At 44.4% G+C, this 21980-nt stretch overlaps 1 protein-coding gene across 1 annotated transcript in view; it reads right to left on the minus strand.

Annotated features, from left to right (window-relative positions):
* The window catches only part of LOC106603214 (Kv channel-interacting protein 1), a 37399-nt gene extending 32243 nt beyond the window's left edge, over positions 1–5156 (minus strand). The window contains exon 1 of the mRNA XM_014196567.2: positions 3992–5156. Within this exon, the coding sequence (XP_014052042.1) occupies positions 3992–4079 (88 nt within the window). The 5' untranslated portion in view covers positions 4080–5156. The remainder of the gene's footprint in view (positions 1–3991) is intronic.
* Between the last annotated feature and the right edge of the window lie 16824 nt (positions 5157–21980).

Below are 21980 nucleotides of genomic sequence, written 5' to 3' on the forward strand. Positions count from 1 at the left end.
GTAGATGTTCCTGCCCAGAGTAAGAGAGAAAGTGGACAGGTTGTTTCCTCCTTATTCAGCCAGTGAGATCATTGAGAACACAGACCAGTTGCCAGAGGCTGAATGACTTCATTAGTCTTTGTTGAAGAAACTGAAGCTGAAGATCCTGAGCCCGTGCCTACAGCCAGTCTCCTAGTCCTCTGAGGATCCTGAGCCCGTGCCTACAGCCAGTCTCCTAGTCCTCTGAGGATCCTGAGCCCGTGCCTACAGCCAGTCTCCTAGTCCTCTGAGGATCCTGAGCCCGTGCCTACAGCCAGTCTCCTAGCCCTCTGAGGATCCTGAGCCCGTGCCTACAGCCAGTCTCCTAGCCCTCTGAGGATCCTGAGCCCGTGCCTACAGCCAGTCTCCTAGCCCTCTGAGGATCTCCTAGCCCTCTGAGGATCCTGAGCCCGTGCCTACAGCCAGTCTCCTAGCCCTCTGAGGATCCTGAGCCCGTGCCTACAGCCAGTCTCCTAGCCCTCTGAGGATCATGAGGAAAGGAAGACCCAGAGTTACCTCTGCTGCAGAGGATAAGTTCATTAGTTACCAGCCTCAGAAATAGCAGCCCAAATAAATGCTTCAAAGTTCAAGTAACAGACACATCTCAACAGCAACTGTTCAGAGGAGACTGCATGGTTGAATTGCTGCCATGAAACCACTACTAAAGGACACCAATAAGAAGAAGAGACTTGCTTGGGCCAAGACACACCGGCAATGGACATTAGACCAGTGGAAATCTGTCCAAACTTTAGATTTTTGGTTCCAACCGCTATGTCTTTGTGGGATGCAGAGTAGGTGAAAGGATGATCTCTGCATGTGTGGTTCCCACCGTGAAGCATGGAGGAGGAGGTGTGATGGTGTAGGGGTGCTTTACTGGTGACACTGTCAGTGATTTATTTAGAATTCATGTCACAATTAACCAGCATGACTACCACAGCATTCTGCAGTGATACGCCATCCCATCTGGTTTGCGCTTAGTGGTACTATCAATTGTTTTTCAACAGGACAATGAACCAAACCACACATCCAGGCCGTGAAAGAGTTATTTGACCAAGAAGGAGATTGATGGAGTGCTGCATCAGATGATCTGGCCTCCACAATCAGCCAATCACTGCACTGAGGCTAGGAAACACTGTCACTACTGATAAATCCACTATAATTGAGAATTTCAATAAGCATTTCCCTACAGCTGGCCATGCTTTCCACCTGGCTACCCCTACCCTGGTCAACAGCCCTGCGCTCCCCACAGCAACTCGCCCAAACCTCCCCCACTTCTCCTTCACCCAAATCCAGATAGTTGATGTTCTTGAAAGAGCTGCTAAATCTGGACCCTACAAATCAGCCGGGCTAGACAATCTGGACGCTCTCTTTCTAAAATTATCTGCAGAAATTGTTGCAACCCCTATTACTAGCCTGTTCAACCTCTCTTTCGTATCGTCTGAGATTCCCATAGATTGGAAAGCTGCCACGGTCATCCCCCTCTTCAAAGGGGGAGACACTCTAGACCCAAACTGCTACAGACCTATTTCTATTCTACCCTGCCTTTCTAAGGTCTTTGAAAGCCAAGTTAACAAACAGATTACCGACCATTTCGAATCTCACCGTACCTTCTCCGTTATGCAATCTGGTTTCAGAGCTGGTCATGGGTGCACCTCAGCCACGCTCAAGGTCCTAAACGATATCATAACTGCCATCGATAAGAGACATTACTGTGCAGCCATATTCATCGACCTGTCTAAGGCTTTCGACTCCGTCAATCACAACATTCTTATTGGCAGATTCAACAGCCTTGGTTTCTCAAATGATTGCCTCGCCTGGTTCACCAACTACTTCTCTGATAGAGTTCAGTGTATCAAATTGGAGGTCCTGTTGTACAGACCTCTGGCAGTCTCTATGGGGATGCCACAGGGTTCAATTCTCGGGCCGACTCTCTTCTCTGTATACATCAATGATGTCGCTCTCGCTGCTGGTGATTCTTTGACCCACCTCTATGCAGACGACACCATTCTGTATACCTTTGGCCCTTCTTTGGACACTGTGTTAACTAACCTCCAGATGAGCTTCAATGCCATACAACTCTCCTTCCGTGGCCTCCAACTGCTCTTAAATGCAAGTAAAACTAAATGCATGCTCTTCAACCGTTCGCTGCCCGCACCTGCCCGCCCGTCCAGCATCACTACTCTGGACGGTTCTGACTTAGAATATGTGGACAACTACAAATACCTAGGTGTCTGGTTAGACTGTAAACTCTCCTTTCAGACTCACATTAAACATCTCCAATCCAAAATTAAATCTAGAATTGGCTTCCTATTTTGCAACAAAGCATCCTTCACTCATGCTGCAAACATACCCTCGTAAAACTGACCATCCTACCGATCCTCGACTTCGGCAATGTCATTTACAAAATAGCCTCCAACACTCTACTCAACAAATTGGATGCAGGCTATCACAGTGCCATCCGTTTTGTCACCAAAGCCCCATATACTACCCACCACTGCGACCTGTATGCTCTCGTTGGTTGGCCCTCGCTTCATACTCGTTGCCAAACCCACTGGCTCCAGGTCATCTACAAGTCTCTGCTAGTTATAGCCCCGCCTTTCTCAGCTCACTGGTCACCATAGCAGCACCCACCCGTAGCACGTGCTCCAGCAGGTATATCTCACTGGTCCACCCCAAAGACAATTCCTCCTTTGGCCGCCTCTCCTTCCAGTTATCTGCTGCCAATGACTGGAACGAACTGCAAAAATCTCTGAACCTGGAGACTCATATCTTCCTCACTAGCTTTAAGCACCAGCTGTCAGAGCAGCTCACAGATCACTGCACCTGTACATAGCTCATCTGTAAATAGCCCATCCAATCTACCTCATCCCCATACTGTATTTATTTATTTATCTTGCTCCTTTGCACCCCAGTATCTCTACTTGCACATTCATCTTCTGCACACCCTACCATTCCAGTGTTTAATTGCTATATTGCTATATTGTAATTACTACGCCACCGTGGCCTATTTATTGCCTTACCTCTCTTATCCTACCTCATTTGCACATGCTGTTTATAGATTTTTCTACTGTATTATTGATTGTATGTTTGTTTATTCCATGTGTAACTCTGTGTTGTTGTATGTGTCGAACTGCTTTGCTTTATCTTGGCCAGGTCGCAGTTGCAAATGAGAACTTGTTCTCAAGTAGCCTGCCTGGTTAAATAAAGGTGAAATAAATAAAAAAATTAAAACCTCAATCCAATTGAGATGGTTTGGAATGAGTTGGACTGCAGAGTGAAGTAAAAGTAGCCAACAAGTGCTCAGCATGTGTGGGAACTCCTTCAAGACTGTTGGAAAAGCATTCCGGGTGAAGCTGGTTGAGAGAATGGGTGTGCAAAGCTGTCACTAAGGAAATGGGTGGCTACTTTGAGGAATCTAAAATATATTTTGATTTGCTTAACACTTTTTTGGTATGATTCCATATGTGTTATTTCATAGTTTTGATGTCTTCACTATTATTCTACAATGTAGAATATAGTAAAATAAAGAAAAGTCCTTGAATGAGTAGGTGTGTCCAAAACGTTTGACTCTTACTGTATTTGTGATACATTTTTTGACTTTTTCCCGTTTTCTAAAACCTCCTTTTCAATGTCTTTGACAAGAAATCAAAGCCTTTGCTCATTCTACATTTTTACAATTTAAAATGGTTGAAAATGCTATATATGCCTTAATAAAAATATTCAAAAATATAGTCTCTTAGCTGTCCTTTGACACCCAATTTGATATGCTCCGATAAACTTCACATGTTGGTGCTCATGGGTCCTTCTACATGGAAATGACCAGACGTAGTGACTTCCTTTCTCGCATAATATTTACAATATCATATCTACAGAACATAGCTAGCGTGAGAGTAAAGGAGGATGCCAAGGAAAATAAGAGAACTTAAAGGAAACAGAGGAGGTTAAGGCATGTTAGATGAGGCGGGTGCAGTACCTTTGGTAAGCGTCCCAGAGACAAGTCTGCGTAGAGACTGAATGAACTTGAGCACCCCCTGTCTGCAGCGGCAGGTACAGCCAGCCATCCTGACAGAGACGGGCCGACGTGGCCACTGGAGCGTCACTGGAGCTGATCTGCCACTGTCCTCCTCACCCACTCCTGATGGGGTAGAGAAGAGTAGAACAAATTGTCTCTCAAAGGTTCATTATATGTGTTAGGAATGCCTCCTTCAAAGAGTTGACGGGAGCCTAAGGTGGAGAAATGTCTCCTTCACTGGCTCCTTACACGCAAAGGATGGACCCTTTAAAATTATCCAGTGTGAAAACACATATCTTCTTGATGAGGCCCTTAGAGAAGAGATTTCAAAGTCCCGTTTAGAGAATCCTCATGGGGAAAACTGTGAGGAAAGATGAAGCCGCTTGTAAGTTAGAGGTACAGTACCTGTCTTCCGGCCTTTCTTACATTGAATCCAAAACTCAATCATTCACTCACTCAGACTAACACTCACTCAATCACTTATACGCTCAAACACTCAGTTACACACTTTCTCACTAACACTCACCAACTCACACACCCACTCACACCCCCCCACTCACACACACACTCACCCACACATTCAGGCATACAAGTAAGATCCAAAGTCTGTTCTGTTGCACAGACAGAAAAACAGCCAGCAGTATCAGAAACAAATATATGTTGGTAGGTAAGAAATACCCAGATGTCCGTCTCTCAAACTTTAAAAGGAAAAGTTGTGTTTCAACATCAGATGAGAAGGGAAAGATTAATAATTGAGTGGCTCAGGAAGGCGTAGAATGCAGACCATCGTAGAGAGCTCAGTGCGCTGTAGAAAGTTCTCTGTGTCCGTGGAGATGCCGTGTCCACTCCTCTCTCCTGTGTCCTCTCCTCTCTCCCCCCTCTGTGTTTCTGTCTTTTTGATCACCCCTCTCTCTCCCTCAGTCTCTGGGGTGTTCCTCTTGAGGTCTCTGTGGACAGCGGGTTCTCTATCTTTATATACCTCTCTCTCAATCTCTCTCTCTCTGTGTTGCCTGGTCCTCTCTGGGCCGCTTATAACTGGAGCCCTGCGTATGTGCTGTTCTGTTCTGTTCGGTTCTGTACTGCTGTGTATTGCCTCTGTCTAGCTCTGCTCCTGGACAGATCCCTGCAGCAGAGAACGCCACCCACTTCCACCGCTGTTTGCTCCCTCGCTCTCCCTCCTCCCCTTTCGCACATGTGCTCTGTCTCTCTCTATCTCCCTGTTGGTCTCTCTCTCATTTTCTGTCTCACACACACTCTTCCTACTCTTCCATTTTCTGTCTCACACACTCTTCCTACCTCTTCCTACCCCCCCCCCCAGCCACATGAGGATGAGGCAACATTTAACATCCCTTGGTTCCCTCTTCCTCTTCCTTTTTTGAATCTATCTTTTCTTTATTTTAAGGTATATTATTTCATCCTTTTCAAGTGAGCCTTAAGCGCCTGATTATTGCTTGCCGTCATTGGGTTAATACACCAGCCAGCTACAGGGATTGTGACTGCTAGAGGAGGAAGCCACTGAGATGACAGTAGTAGGGCAAGTTACTGGGATTATTGTATGAAGAGGCTGTGGAAGGAAGGGATGGAGGATGGATGGAAGGGGGAGTGGTGAGGAATAGGTATGCAAAGAGGAGAAAATATGCTTCTAAAAAGCCTTTCGTAGTTCTAATTAAAGTGCAGATTAGTGTTGGGCCTTGCTCGGTCCATAGAGATATTCTTATCTGGAATGGTGTGAGTTTGAAAAGTGGATTATCCCCACGAGAAGGCATATCTCATTTTGTTATTACTAAAGCTGTTCAAATATGAACACTATCTACACTGAGTGTACAAAACATTAAGAACACCTTCCTAATATTGCCTTCTTAATATTGAATTGTATGGACACTACAAGGTGTCGAAAGCAGGGATGCTGGCCCATGTTGATTCCAATGCCTCCCACAGTTGTTTCAAGTTGGCTGGATGTCCTTTCGGTGGTGGACTATTCTTGATACACATGGGAAACTGTTGCACGTGAAAAATCCAGAAGCGTTGCAGTTCTTGACACAAACCGGTGCGCCTGGCACCCTGTACCCTGTTAAAAAATGGAAATATAATATTATTTTATACTAATACAATTCAGAGAAATATATTTTATTTAAGAAGTAATATGGGTCAAAATGATTGGATCCCCTGTTTTCAATACTGCGGCACTCTACCCTTGCGAGGATAACGACACTGAGCCTTTGAACACAAAATCTACTTTTTGCAATGGCAGTCTCCGGACTGGAACCCCATTGAAAACCTGTGGTTTGAATTGAAGAGGGCAGTCCATAAGCGTTGACAAAACATATTAACGATCTGGACAGATTCTGTATGTAGGGAATGGTCTAAGATCCCTCCCAATGTGTTCTCCAATCTCATAAAACATTTTCGAAAAAGTCTCAGTGTCATTATCCTCGCAGGGGGAGGGGTGCTGGATTATTGAAAACAGGGGCTCTCTCTCTATATTTTTTACTTCTTAAATAAAATATTTTTTCTCTGAGTAATTGTATTAGTATAATATAATTTAATCTTTCCATGTTTTGGAGCATACAATATAGCTCAGTATTTGTATTGTTCATTTTATACAATATTTTTTTATCAGCTTTATCAATCGATCCAATAATTCCGGACCCCACTGTATACAGCCACTGAATGGAAACAACACACAGGAAGGTACAGCCGGGGGAAGAGAGGAGAGCATGTAGGCTATGCGCAGTGTCTTGCCTGTACGGTTACAGGCACACAGCTGCGTACCAGGATAGCAATAATAATAAAGAGAGAGAGAGAGAGAGAGAGAGAGAGAGAGAGAGAGAGAGAGAGAGAGAGAGAGAGAGAGAGAGAGAGTTAGGGAGAGATATTTTTGTTTAAGGGTTGTAAATGATAAACGAGATATTGTACATGAGAGAGATACGAGAGAGAGAGACCGAGAGAGGGGGTACTTAGAGGATGAGATCAAATTGTAATTGTCACATGCGCCGAATACAACAGGTGCTTACTCACAAGCCCTTAACCAACAATGCAGTTTTAAGAAAATCCCCCAAAAAGTAAGAGACAAGAATAACATATAATGAAATAGCAACAGTAAATAACCAAAGCGGGGTTCAGGGGTACCGGTACAGAGTCAATGTGTTCCTTCTGCTCTGGCACCCCAATGGTGGAACAAGCTCCCTCACGACGCCAGGACAGCGGAGTCAATCACCACCTTCCGTAGACACCTGAAACCCCACCTCTTTAAGGAATACCTGGGATAGGATATAGTAATCCTTCTAACCCCCCCCCCAAAAAAAAATATAGATGTACTATTGTAAAGTGGTTGTTCCACTGGATATCATAAGGTGAATGCACCAATTTGTAAGTCGCTCTGGATAAGAGCGTCTGCAAAATGACGTAAATGTAAAAAAAAAAAAAAAAGTGTCTTTGTGCGGGGGCACCGGTGTCGAGGTAATTGAGGTAATTATTTGCATGTAGGTAGGGTTATTAAAGGGGCTATGCATAGATAATAACAGAGAGTAGCAGCAGGCAATGCAAATAGTCTGGGTAGCCATTTGATTAGCTGTTCAGGAGTCTTATGGCTTGGGGGTAGAAGCTGTTTAGAAGCCTCTTGGACCTAGACTTGGCGCTCCGGTACCGCTTGCCGTGCGGTAGCAGAGAGAACTGTCTCTGACTATGGTGGCTGGAGTCTTTGACAATTTTTAGGGCCTTTCTCTGACATCGCCTGGTATAGAGGTCCCGGATGGCAGGAAGCTTGGCCCCGGTGGTGTACTGGGCCGTACGCACCACCCTCTGTAGTGCCTTGCGGTCGGAGGCCGAGCAGTTGCCATACCAGGCAGTGATGCAACCCATCAGGATTCTCTCGATGGTGCAGCTGTAAAACTTTTGAGGATCTGAGGACCCATGCCAAATCTTTTCAGTCTCCTGAGGAGGAATAGGTTTTGTCATGCCCTCTTCCCAACTGTCTTGGTGTGCTTGGACCATGTTAGTTTGTTGGTGATGTGGATGCCAAGGAACTTGAAGCTCTCAACCTGCTCCACTACAGCCTTCGTTGATGAGAATGGGGGCATGCTGGGTCCTCCTTTTCCTGTAGTCCACAATACTCTCCTTTGTCTTGATCACGTTGAGGGATAGGTTGTTGTCCTTGCACCACAAGGTCAGGTCTCTAACCTCCTCCCTATAGGTTGTCTCATCGTTGTCGGTGATCAGGCCTACCACTGTTGTTTCATCAGCACACTTAATGATGGTGTTGGAGTCGTGCCTGGCCGTGCAGTCATGAGTGAACAGGGAGTACAGGAGGGGACTGAGCACGCGTCACTGAGGGGCCCCCGTGTTGAGGATCAGCGTGGTGGATGTGTTTTTATCTACCCTTACCATCTAGGGGCGGGCCGTCAGCAAGTCCAGGATCCAGTTGCAGAGGGAGGTGTTTAGTCCCAGGGTCCTTAGCTTATTGATGAGCTTTGAGGGCGCTATGGTGTGGAACGCTGAGCTGTAGTCAATGATTAGCATTCTCACATAGGTGTTCCTTTTGTCCAGGTGGGAAAGGGCAGTGTGGAGTGCAATAGAGATTGCATCATCTGTGGATCTGTTGGTACGGTATGCAAATTGGAGTGGGTCTAGGGTTTCTGGGATAATGGTGTTGATGTGAGCCATGACCAGCCTTTCAAAGCATTTCATGGCTACAGACGCGAGTGCTACGGGTCGGTAGTCATTTAGGCAGGTTACCGTAGTGTTCTTGGGCACAGGGACAATGGTGGTCTGCTTGAAACATGTTGGTATTACAGACTCGGTCAGGGAGAGGATGAAAATGTCAGTGAAGACACTTGCCAGTTGGTCAGCGCATGCTCGGAGTACACGTCCTGGTAATCTGTCTGGCCCAGCAGCCTTGTGAATGTTGACATGTTTAAAGGTCTTACGCACATCGGCTGCGGAGAGCGTGATCACACAGTCTTTCGGAACAGCTGATGCTCTCATGCATGTTTCAGTGTTACTTGCATCGAAGCGAGCATAGAAGTTATTTAGCTCATCTGTTAGGCTCGTGTCACTGGGCAGCTCCAGGCTGTGCTTCCCTTTGTAGTCTGTAATAGTTTGCAAGCCCTGCCACATCCGACGAGCGTCGGAGCCGGTGTAGTACGATTCAATCTTAGTCCTGTATTGACGCTTTGCCGGTTTGATGGTTTGTCGGAGGGTATTGCGGGATTTCTTATAAGCCTTCGGGTTAGAGTCCTGCTCCTTGAGGGGACTCTAACATGTCTGTGGGAGGAGGGCTTGATTGATGAGAAGTGAATGATGCACTCTTTTAGCTGGTTTAAAAATAGATTGGCATTAAAAGCGGAGAGGGAGTGAGAGACATAGGCTGTGTTTACACAGGCAGCACAATTCTGATCTTTTTTTTCTCTCACTAATTGGTCTTTTGACCAATCACATCAGATCATTTCACATTAGATCTTTTTCAGATCTGGTAGCCAAAATAAACATTTGAATTAGGCTGTCTGTACAGCCAAGAACTGACAGTGTAGTGAGTTAGTAACACACACTAGTGGTGCTTGGGTCAGCTGTTTTTTCACCAGCACCCGGTCGCAATTGTTAATAACCCATCCACAACCACCTGACCATGTGTGATAAAGTGAAAATCTGAGGCCCTCACCCGACCCTAACCCGCAAATATAGAAAAAGCGCTATAGGCTACAGTCTAAGACTGCAGAGCAATTTTTTGACTGGGGGTGCAGTATTTTTTTGTTGTTGCCTGATTTAGATATGTTTCTGCTTATCATTTCCGACCATTTGGAATTAATTCGATAGAATGAATTCTTGAATCTAGTTGACATCGGTAAAGTTCTCTGTCATTTTTTCGCAGAGCAAATAAGTTTAGGGAGAGAGGAGAAAATACAATAATGCAAAATAAAAAACGGGAAATATTTTCTGTTAAAAATGTCCAAATGACATCAGTTTGACCAGTTCTGACGAAAAAGAAAGCTGTGAAAACAACCCAATGTGTTTTTGATAAGATTTCAGTTCGGCGTTGATGCATATTTGATGTGGTTGAAATACCATCAGCCTTTATGATGCTTTTATGATTAAGACAGCACCTCTACAGATTGTATCTAACTGAGCATTACATTCCTTAAAGATGCATAAATAAATAAAACATATTTCTCCACTCCTGTTCCCAAGTCAAATCAAATCAAATGTTATTTGTCACATGCACCGAATACAACCTTACCATGAAAAGCTTACTTACAAGCCCTCAACCAATAATGCTGTTTTAAGAAAAATAAGAATTAAGAAAAATATTTACTAAATTAACTACAGTAAAAAATAAAAGAGAAACAATAAAATAACAATGAGGAGGCAATGTACAGGGGGTATCGGTACCGAGTCAATGTACGGGGGTACAGGTTAGTCGAGGTAATATGTTGGCCCTACATGTAGGTAGGGGTAAAGTGACTATGCATATGGTCTGGGTAGCCATTTGATTAGCTGTTCGGCAGTTTTATGGCTGTCCATATTTTGCCTACATTTGGTGTATAATTGTACTGCAATAAATGCTTAATTCTGCAGGAGTTAATATTAAGGCTATTCGCACGGGACTGGTATTACAAAAATGTTTCTATAATTTGAAAGTTATGACGTAAGCCTGGATGTTATTTTCTAGGCGTGAAGATACTTCAACAAGTCCAGACGATAATAGGCTACACTGATGGCTCGAGCTTGGTTCCCAAGTTTCAAAATTATACCAAACCATCGTTGGTATAATATTTGATAATATAATATTTGAATTGAGGACGTGTGATCATAATCATTAGGATATTTTAGCGATCCGCAGTAGACGTCCTAAATGCCCCCCTGCCTTGAGATGTGAGCTAAATAGTGCCCTTGCACGTAATATGCGTTTTTAGGCTATGGATGAGAAAGTCAACTTGTTCCAGAGGTTTAGCTCTGTTGTATGCTGCTACGCTATGCGATCTATTAAGAAAAAATTCTTATTTACAATGGTGGCCTACCCTGGCCAATCCCTAACCCGGACGACACTGGGCCAATTGTGCACTGCCCTATGGGACTCCCAATCATGGCCGGTTGTGATACAGCCTGGAATCGAACCATGGTCTGTAGTGACGCCTCTAGCACTGAGATGCAGTGCCTTAGACAGCTGCGCCAGTCGGGAGCCCACATTATCCTTCTGAAAAAAATCTATTTGCAGATGAATAAACTGCTGCCATGAAGGGATGCACCTGATTGGCAATGATGTTCAGATATCCTGTGGCATTCAAATGTTGAACCACTTTTATCAAGGGGCCCAATGTGTACCATAAAAACACATCCCACACCATCGCACCACCACCACCAGCCTGCAATGTTGACACGCGGCATGATGGACGCATGTACTCGTGGTTTCCTGCATACCCTAGTCCTCCCATCAGCATGAAACAGCAGGAACCGGGATTCATCAGACCAGCCAATGTTTTTCACATTCTCCAGTGTCCAGTGTTTTCATTCCTTAGCCCACTGCAATCGCAGTTTCTTAATTCTTGCTGAAAGAAGAGGAACTCTGTAAGGTCGTCGACTGCCATAACCCATTCATGTCAAGGTACGATAAGTTGTGCATTTTTTTTATGGGTCTTTGGGCACCAATGTTGCACTGGACTGTCAGTTAACTGTAGCCCGTCTGTTGCTCTGCACAATTCGTGTCAGCCTCCTTTGTCCTCTTTCATCAATGACTTGTTTTCGACCACTGGCCTGCCGTTGGCTGGATGTCATTTGGGTGGTGGACCATTCTTGATACACATGGGAAACTGTTGAGTGTGAAAAACCCAACAGCGTTGCAGTTCTTGACACACCCAAACCGGTGCACCTGGCACCTACTACCAAACCCTGTTCAACGACACTTAAGTATTTGGTTTTGCCCTTTCACCCTCTGAATGGCACCCATACACAATCCATATCTCAATAGTCTCAAGGCTTAAAAATCCTTCTTCAACCTGTCTCCTTTATCTACACTGATTGAAGTGGACATCGAAAAGGGATCATAGCTTTCACCTGAATTCACCTGGTCAGTCTATGTCATGGAAAGAGCAGGTGTTCCTAATGTTTTGTACGCTCAGTGTACATCAGCTGTGTCACAGTTGTCAGCTATTTGCATGCAATCTAAATTAAGAATATCTACTGGATAATTGATGAGTCATGTGATTTGGATTCTGTGTATTCAAACGCTCCTGTTTTTGTGTTCTAGGCGGCCGCCTACAAGAAGCGAATGCAGTCCGAGGCATGGTGGATCCTAGGTTTTGTTAGTGCATGTAGGGCTTTGTTTGAGAAGCGGGTAGGTGCATCCCAATATGGCGACCGGAGAATTGGCGAGTGGGTGCGCAAAAGGAATGTAGTGGCATGTGGAAAGGAGTGGGTGTGTCGAAAGGGCTTTGCTATAGGTTAGACAGTTTTGATTCAGCTGTGTTTTTTTTCTTTCCTTTCATACCATGCTGCAACATTGAGCTACCGTACCACAAGAGTTTGGACTTCTGTTTTTAAGCCAGAGGATTAGTCTGAATTGTATTTCACTGTTAGTTTTACACAAATAATTGTACACGTTGAGTTATAACATTGAAGATTGTTTATTTTTTATTAAAAGTGTTGATGATGGGTGTACTGTTTTTTGATTTCACCTTTATTTAACCAGGTAGGCTAGTTGAGAACAAGTTCTCATTTGCAACTGCGACCTGGCCAAGATAAAGCATAGCAATTTGACGCGTACAACAACACAGAGTTACACATAGAATAAACAAAACATACAGTCAATAATACAGTAGAAAAAAAGAAAACAAAACGTCTATATACAGTGAGTGCAAATGAGGTAAGATAAGGGAGTTAAGGCAATAAATAGGCCATGGTGGCAGAGTAATTACAATATAGCAATTAAACACTGGAATGGTAGATGTGCAGAAGATGAATGTGCAAGTAGAGATACTGGGGTGCAAAGGAGCAAGATAAATAAATAAATACAGTATGTGGATGAGGTAGATAGATGGGCTGTTTACAGATGGGCTATGTACAGGTGCAGTGATCTGTGAGCTGCTCTGACAGCTGGTGCTTAAAGCTAGTGAGGAAGATATGAGTCTCCAGCTTCAGTGATTTTTGCAGTTCGGTCCAGTCATTGGCAGCAGAGACCTGGAAGGAAAGGCGACCAAAGGAGGAATTGGCTTTGGGGGTGACCAGTGAGATATACCTGCTGGAGCGCGTGCTACGAGTGGGTGCTGCTATGGTGACCAGTGAGTTGAGATAAGGCGGGGCTATACCTAGCAGATACTTGTAGATAACCTGTAGCCAGTGGGTTTGGCGACGAGTATAAAGCGAGCAGGGGCGGAAATCCCGGGGGGGACACGACCCCCCCGTCCTGGGAAAAATATGATTTGTCCCCCCCAATTTATCACTGAAACATAACTATGTAATTTAAATAATATTAATAATACGCAATGAAAGCAATTGTGCTGATTATAGACACTTAATAGCACGTTTTTAAGTTTCAAAAGATTGCGACCCCCCCCACCCTTTGCCTCACAATGTTTGATCCACTGCCAGTTCCTTAGTTGGCAAGGTAACAGAGGGGTCGTGTCTACTGTCTGAAAGGCACTCAATGAACGTAACTGACGTGAGGTTAATCTAGTCAATCGCGCACACACACTAGCTGAATATGCAGAGCTAGCGCGCAAATATTAACTATTAAGCTAGCTAGTACCTATTCCATTTATGTGGCGTCGTCAAAGATGGAATCTTTGCTATCGTCAATTTATTCCAAGATCAGCATGCAGATGATGTAAGTTAGTGCTTCAAAGTCCCTGTGATAAGGTTAGTGATAAACTGAAGTCCAAACTGAACAGAACTACACTCTCTTCTACCATTGTCTTAAATATATTTAATGGTCTCGTTGCAAAAGCTAAATTGTCGCAAGGGAACTTTTATTTATTTATTTTATTTCACCTTTATTTAACCCGGGTAGCAAAGATTATAGCAAACACCACTGAAACTGAATTGGTGCTCGCTAGCTTTGCAAATTCAGCTATTGTTGGAAGCCAGCCAATATGAAACAAACTATTAAAATTACAAAAGGTTGCAGCATATGTTGTGTAAATGGTGAACTCATACAGCTGTCAACTCTTGTCATTTTAATCCGTTTCACATTTGCTAGCTACCTTTTAGATCGAAGCCCAAATAGAATGATAGAAGATAAGATGATAGAAGCCCATCTCCTACTGTAAATAACCTACACACTGTGTGTGTGTGTAGCCAGCCAGCCAGCCAGGTAGAAAAATGGCAGAAAAATAAAACACGGACATCAGAGTATTTTTCAGTACACCAAAACGCATAGTAAGAACCCTAGTAGCCTAATATCTCAAAGACTAGTTGATAAAATGTTCATAAGAAAGAAATGAAATTCTAATGGAAATGTTTCACAATGATGTCATTAGGCAGAGCAGGCAACAGATGGCACACAGACAGCAGAGTTGGGGACAGATATGCAGGGACAAACTGGCAGAGACAGGGAGTCTCAGGTAAGTTTGTTGAGTCTTTGTTTGGCAACATTATGAAAGGTTCTCCATTTTTTGGACTTGTAAAATAGGAACATAATTGGAAAATGCCATGGATACCCCCACTCTCAACTTAAACTGGTGACTGAACTAAGATTTGTTAAAGGCAATGGTATTGCTGTTGTGATTAGTTGTGTAGTTTTGGGTACCGGTAGTTAGGAGTACGGCAAACACCTTATATCTTTGGTTCCTCAATATACATTTACCATATTACAATGTAGGCTATGTGTTACAGCACTACTTTTGGTGTCCCCCTCAGGAATTGCTCTTGAGAAAATTTCATGTAATTGTCCCCTCCAAAGTTGATATCAGATTTTCGCCCCTGGAAGCGAGGGCCAACCAACGAGAGCGTACAGGTCGCAGTGGTGGGTAGTGTATGGGGCTTTGGTGACAAAACGAATGGCACTGTGATAGACTGCATCCAATTTGTTGAGTAGAGTGTTGGAGGCTATTTTATAGATGACAACGCCGAAGTCGAGGATCGGTAGGATGGTCAGTTTTACGAGGGTATGTTTGGCAGCATGAGTGAAGGATGCTTTGTTGCGATATAGGAAGCCGATTCTAGATTTAATTTCGGATTGGAGATGCTTAATGTGAGTCTGGGAGGAGAGTTTACAGTCTAACCAGATCCAGATGAAAATGTTCAGAGTTTGCGGTAGGAATCCGGGGATATGGAGAGAAAAAATAAAATAAAACATTTTTAGAAGTAGAAGATCAAATTGTTTGGGTACAGACTTGGATAGTAATACAGAACTCTGCAGGCTATCTTTGCAGTAGATTGCAACACCACCCGCTTTGGCAGCTCTATCGTGGCGGAAAATGTTATAGTTAGGGATGGAGATTTCAGGGTTTTTGGTGGTTTTCCTAAGCCAGGATTCAGACACGGCTAAGACATCCGGGTTGACAGAGTGTGCTAAAGCAGTGAGTAAAACAAACTTAGGGAGTAGGTTTCTAATGTTAACATGCATGAAACCAAGACTTTTACGGTTACAGAAGTCAACAAATGAGAGCACCTGGGGAGTGGGAGTGGAGCTAGGCACTGCAGGACCTGGATTAACCTCTACATCACCAGAGGAACAGAGGAGAAGTAGGATAAGGGTACGGCTAAAGGCTATACAAACTGGCCGTCTAGCACGTTCGGAACTGAGAGTAAAAGGACCAGGTTTCTGGGCACGATAGCATAGATTCAAGGCATAGTGTACAGACAAAGGTAAGGTAAGATGTGAGTACATTGGAGGTTAACCTAGGCATTGAGTAATGATGAGAGAGATAGTCTCTAGAGACGTTTAAACCAGGTGATGTCATCGCATATGTAGGAGGTGGAACAACATGGTTGGTTAAGGCATATTGAGCATGGCTAGAGGCTCTACAGTGAAATAAGACAGTAATCACTAACCAGGACAGTAATGGACGAGGCATATTGATATTAGAGAGAGGCATGCGTAGCCAAGTGATCATATGGGTCCAGTGAGTGGTTGGGCTGACTGGGGACACAGCGATTCAGACAGTTAGCAGGCCAATGCTAACAAGCTAACAGTTAGTAGGCCGGGGCTAAACAAGCTAGCAGTTAGCAGACCGGGGCTAGCAAGCTAGCAGACCGGGGCTAGAAGGTTATCAGAAGGGCCTTTGGGGGACGTCACGATGGAGGTAAGTCTGTTTTTGCCTCTTCGTGCGGTGACGTCGATAGACCAGTCGTGGATTAGTAGGGTTCCAAGTAGCTCTAGGTAGCTAGCAGGCCGCGGTTAGCAGAATGGGCCTTCAGTGGACGTCGTGCCTGAGGGGCCTGTTGGAATCCTCGGGCAGATTATGTCGTATTCCAGTCGTAGAGGATCGGCGGGGTTCCGTGCCCCGTACCGGCAGTAGAAGGGGTCCGGATATTGTAGCCCAGGAGTGGGCTTCGGTGGTAGCACAGGAGCCCTGGCCGGGCTAGCTTCAGGCTAATTGGTGCTTTCTCCGGGATGGAAACGCTAGCAAGGAGTAGTCACCTGGGTTTGCGGTTAGCTAGTTGCGAAGATCCAGATGAACATTTTCATAGTTTGCGGTAGGAATCCGGGGATATGGAGAGAAAAAATAAAATAAAAAATAGGTCCGTTATGCTCTGGTTTGAGTCACGTTGTTCGAACTGGCGAGAGCTTTCTGAGCTAAAGGTTAGCTGATGACCGCTAGCAATGGTTTGCTAACTGATAGCTGGTAGGTAGTTAGCTGGCTAGCTTCAGTTGAGGGATTCCAGATCCGAAGTAAATAGAAATACTTTAGAAAAAAAAACAGATCCACGCCACATTGGGGGAGGCGGGTTGCAGGAGAGTATTTAGAAGTTGAGGTTTAGGAAAATATTTTAAAAAGATATGCAAAGAAAAATATGTCAAAAGATATATACGAGGGACACGACTGGACAAAGACAAAGACGTATGACTGCTACGCCATCTTGGTTCGTACATTGTATGCGTGTGCTAGCAACTCGTAGTGCAACCCAGTCAGTCAAGCAAAATGGTCTTAAGTGGCAAACAATCTGCCCAATTAGCTGATTCACTTTCCATACACCCACTCCTTTTGATTCACCCACTCGCCCATTCTGTGGTCGCCAAATTGGGATGCAGCTACCCATACTTGCTTTTTTGGTGAGCTCATGGCTAATGGAGGTTCTTTAAGATAAAATGTAAATGTTGAGAAGATGGATGCCTGCCTTCCGTGCTGCACCACTTCCTGTGCCCCTTTGTTTTCTTTGTTTTGTTTTGATGATTTTACCTAGCATGGTTTTAGAATAAAAAGTTAAATAAATGATATTCATGGAAACAAAGCAATTGAATGGAAATGAGAAACTGGAATGTGTTGAAACAGACATATGGAAAACCATGTCTTAATAAATGTTGTCACCTTTCCACCTCGTGACACATGCATAATTCATAATACATTAGCTGTCATATATCATCTCAGTTCACACTCAGTTAAAACCAGATCGTTGTACTGTTGCAAGAGACGTATGATACAGTGATCTCATGTTTGCATTGAAGTGTGGATAATTACATATTTATCTAATGTATTTCCCAGTATCTGTGCATGTGTTGTGGTATGTGTGTGTGAATATAAGCAAACTAGTGTAAAATTGATTGATCTTGGTTTGATGATATTCCCTGAAACAGCCTGTGAGGTTTGAGTTAATATGCGGATTATACCGGGGGATACGTTTAACATCCGCTTTGCTGTGTGTGGCCTTATGATGTACTCATTGTGTGCTTTTAAATGCAGTAGAAAGCTAACTCTAAAATAGATGCTATTTAGAATTGAGAAATACTAATTGTACTTACAGAAAGCTGAGACGTTCCTCTCTTCGGCAGTGACAAGGGGACGAAGCTTTCAAAGCTGTGTTTTTCCAGCAATTGCATTTTGAAATGTTATACTATCAGAACACATCTTTCTCTCGGGTACATGGGGGAGATGAGAGTGGCATGCTCATCACAGCAGCAGGCCCCAGTGAGGGTACGGGCATAGAGGCAGGGCTGTAATGAAGACGCAGGGAGTCAGGAAGCAGGTGCAGATGGTGAGTTTAATAATAACTAACATGGAGAGTTACAAAACAATAGAAACGTCTGGACATATGAAGAAAGAGTAATCAGGGTGGTGATGAAGTCCAGGTGTGTTTATAGATGGGAAGCAGGTGTGCGCAATGATGGTTGCCAGGTGTGCGCAATGTGGGTTGCCAGGACCGGTGGTTAGTAAAGGGAGGAAGCAGAAGTAGGCATGTCCGCCACCGGGACCCCTCGATGTCCAGGGGAGGTGTGTCGCAGGGGACGGCATCAGCCAGGGAACCAGGAACCACCGGCCTGAGGGGGGGAAACATGAGAGAAGGGTGAGATCCAGTAGTTGGTGGGAAGTTCTAAACTATAGGTTACCTGCTGGAGCATGCCAGGGAGATTTGGATTGAGTACATACCCAACATGAGTTGACATAGTGGGCGACGTCCGGCGCCAAGGTGGGCCACCAGTATTTACTGGAGAGGGATTGGATGGTGCGGCTGATACCTGGGTGTCCAGCGGTGAGGGATGTGTGTGCCCAGGTCAACAGCTGTCTCACCCCCATGGGGACGTAGATGCGCTCTGGAGGGCAGGTGGCAGGTGCGTGTTCCCTCTCCTGGCCGCAATAGGGACCGAGCCCCAGTTGTCTCCGGCGATGCTAAAGGAGGGAGGTGAGTGTCAAGGTGGACACCGACGCTTCCAAAAAGATTATGGCCATCGAGATGAGGATATGTTGTTATCCCGACATGGCAACTCCGTCTGGACCTCCTCACGCAGTCCACTGCAGAATAGAGTGTGGAACGCTGGCTCACTCCATCCGCTGGAGGCTGCCACAGTCCGAAAGGTGAGGGCGTACTCCGCAGTGGTCTGGGCACCCTGCTAGATTTGGAAAAGTTGCTCACCTCCCTCTCTGCCCTCTGGAAGATGGTCGAAAACTGCCCTGAACAGAGCCATGAACCTCTCATAGGAACCCAGCTCCTCTTCTCCTCTCCCAGATGGCCGTAGCCCATTCCAACACCCGTCCGGTCAACCGGCGAAAAGAGGGAGCACTGAAGTAAGAAGCCACTGCATTTCGAAGGAGTGCCGTCATACTTCTCCGGAAGGGCCAGAAGTATGAAACAAAATGGGCCGGCCATTGCTCACAGATCAGCTAAAGGCTCATTATAGATTAGTATAACAGAGAAACGTAAAAACATTAACAGGCCCGTGGGCTGCTGGCCATGTCACCTTTTCATAAAAAAAAAAAAAATCTTTCTATAAAAAAATGTGTGTGTTAATTTCAACCAGTACGCCCAACAAAAAGGTATGAAATCAGGAGAAGCTCCGTTATCATTAGCATATATTATAAACTGGGTGGTTCGAGGCCTGAAAATTGATTGGCTGACAGCTGTGGTGTATCACGGGTATGACAAAATATACATTTTTACTGCTGTAATTACATTGTTAACCAGTTTATAATAGCAATAAGGCACCTCAGGGGTTTGTGGTATATGGCCAATATATCACGTCTAAGGGAAAGGAAAGGGAAAGGGAAAGGGGGATACCTAGTCAGTTGTACAACTGAATGCGTTCAACTGAAATGTGTCTTCCGCATTTCGCTGTATTGCGTTGCGTCGTGCATAAGAACAGCCCTTAGCCATGGTATATTGGCCATATACCACACCCCCTCGGGCCTTATTGCTTAATTGTACAGTATATCAACCACTGTAGCATTTCTTCCTTATAGAATACAAACAATAATACTACATAAACAGCATACAAGAGTACCCAAAACCCCCATCTCAGGAGGCTAAAACAAAGCTGCTGCTACTGCAGTATTTCCACCCCATAATAACGGCATAAAAATTGCTATTACCACCTCATTAAGTAACTCATTACGTAAACAGTGGTACATGTAGGTTAATAGGGGATGGCATCATTTTCTCCTGTGGCCAGGTCACCCCAGGTGTATTCACACACTCTGTCAGAACCATTAGCTATTACTACCCTTCTTATGGGGTCAGCACACGCCCCAGAGAAGGGTGGCTAATGTTAATCATTGTCTATTTTTAAAGCCAGATATTAAATAAGAGATAAAATGTCTATTAGCCTAGAGCTGAGAGAGCTCAGGGTTTAGAGGCCAACAAAGGAGGATGAAACTACAATTACTCTATTTCTGTTGAACAGGAAGGAAATGGCTCTAGCCTGGAATAATACATTGGGTTATTTGCGCTTACTACTGAATTGTGATTTGGTCCCCTGTTAAACAGAATAGACACATCTGTCCTCAGTATCCCTGGCAGTAGACAGCAGTGTGAAGCTACAGATCCAGTGGGAATGGAGTGACATGTAGGTCAGAGGAAGGCAGGTTAATGGAAGATGTAATGAGACACACTGTCTTCCTCTGTTCCAAGTTTAGAGTGCTCCCTCTGCACAGTCAGAACTCTCAGACACTGAGTGTGCATGATCTCATTTGAGCTGCGTTAGTAAATGGGTGTGGAAAATGCAAGTGGAAGGTTGGCTTTGTGGGTGTGTGTGCTGTAGGCCTGTGGACTCAAGGTGTGGCTGAGTCTTCATCTCTTGGGGTTGGGGTCAACAAGAGGTCAGATGACGTTTATTGGAGTGAGCGCTGGGACAGATGTTAACTCCTAGTTTGCCGCAGTGAGAGACCATTTCAGCGTAACATGATCTCTAGAACAGTGTTTCCCTACCCTGGTCCTGGAGTACCCCCAACAGTACACATTTTTATTGTAACCATAGACAAGCACACCTAATTCAACTTGTCAACTAATCGTCAAGCCCTCAATGAATAGAATGAGGTGTGTTTGTCAAGGGCTACAATGAAACTGTGTACTGTTGGGGGGTACTCCAGCACCTGGGTTAGGTAGCACTGCTCTAGAACACACAGTGTTGTTTTGGGGTCTGTTGTATTACTGTGTACAGTAGGTATGCGGTAGGGTTGCAGGAGGATGGCCCTGTGAGGCAGAGCTGTAGAGATGAACCGGAGCAGTGAGAAGGAGAATTAAAGGCTGGTCGCCATGGAGATGCTTTCTGACATGGAGGAGGGGAAGGAGGTGAGTTTAGAGCAGATCATAGCAATCAATGGATGGCCCCTGACTCCCATGCAGTATGGAGCACCTTGTTCTTTCTGCTTAACACTTTAGATGAGGAATAATATGATGATAAATATATATGTACAATGGGATCAGAAATGATTGACACCCTTGATAAAGATTAGCAAAAATTAATGTATAAAATAAATAATTCAAATACTGAGCCATTTTGGTAGCTCAAGATTTTTAGGAAATTATATTATTTTATTCTAATAGGATGGCTCAGAGAAAGAGATTTTGTTTAACAAGTGCTATTTTTTTTCTCTCAAAAAGGCAGGGGTCAAAATGTTTCCGATACCTTTCAGTACCTCATCTTGCGAGGTTAACAGCACTGAGCTTCTTCTTACAAGGTTTTAAGAGCACTGGTCTAAGATCCCTCATTGGGAGGGATCTTAGACCATTCCTACATTCAAAATCCGTCCAGATCCTTGATAATCTTCATATACCCTTATGTACTCCCCTCTTCAATTCAAACCACCAGTTTTCAATGGGTTTCAAGCCCGGAGACAGAGATGGTCATTGCAAAATCAGACCAGTTGTAAAACTGTGCACGTGTGAACGAGCATTATTACTCTGCCCATTATGGTGACAATAACGCCCTGATTTGCTGTATACTTTGAAAGTATTGGAATTAGGCCAATACAGTGTACCTAAAGGAAATATCAATTGGGTGTTGGCAGAATGTTTTTTGTTTTTCAGTGACATTTGCTGTATCTGACTATTTCTGAAACACAAAAAACAATTGCAAATTGTTGTGGAC

Source organism: Salmo salar, chromosome ssa04 (assembly GCF_905237065.1).
Source record: "Salmo salar chromosome ssa04, Ssal_v3.1, whole genome shotgun sequence".
Taxonomy (NCBI): Eukaryota; Metazoa; Chordata; class Actinopteri; order Salmoniformes; family Salmonidae; genus Salmo; species Salmo salar.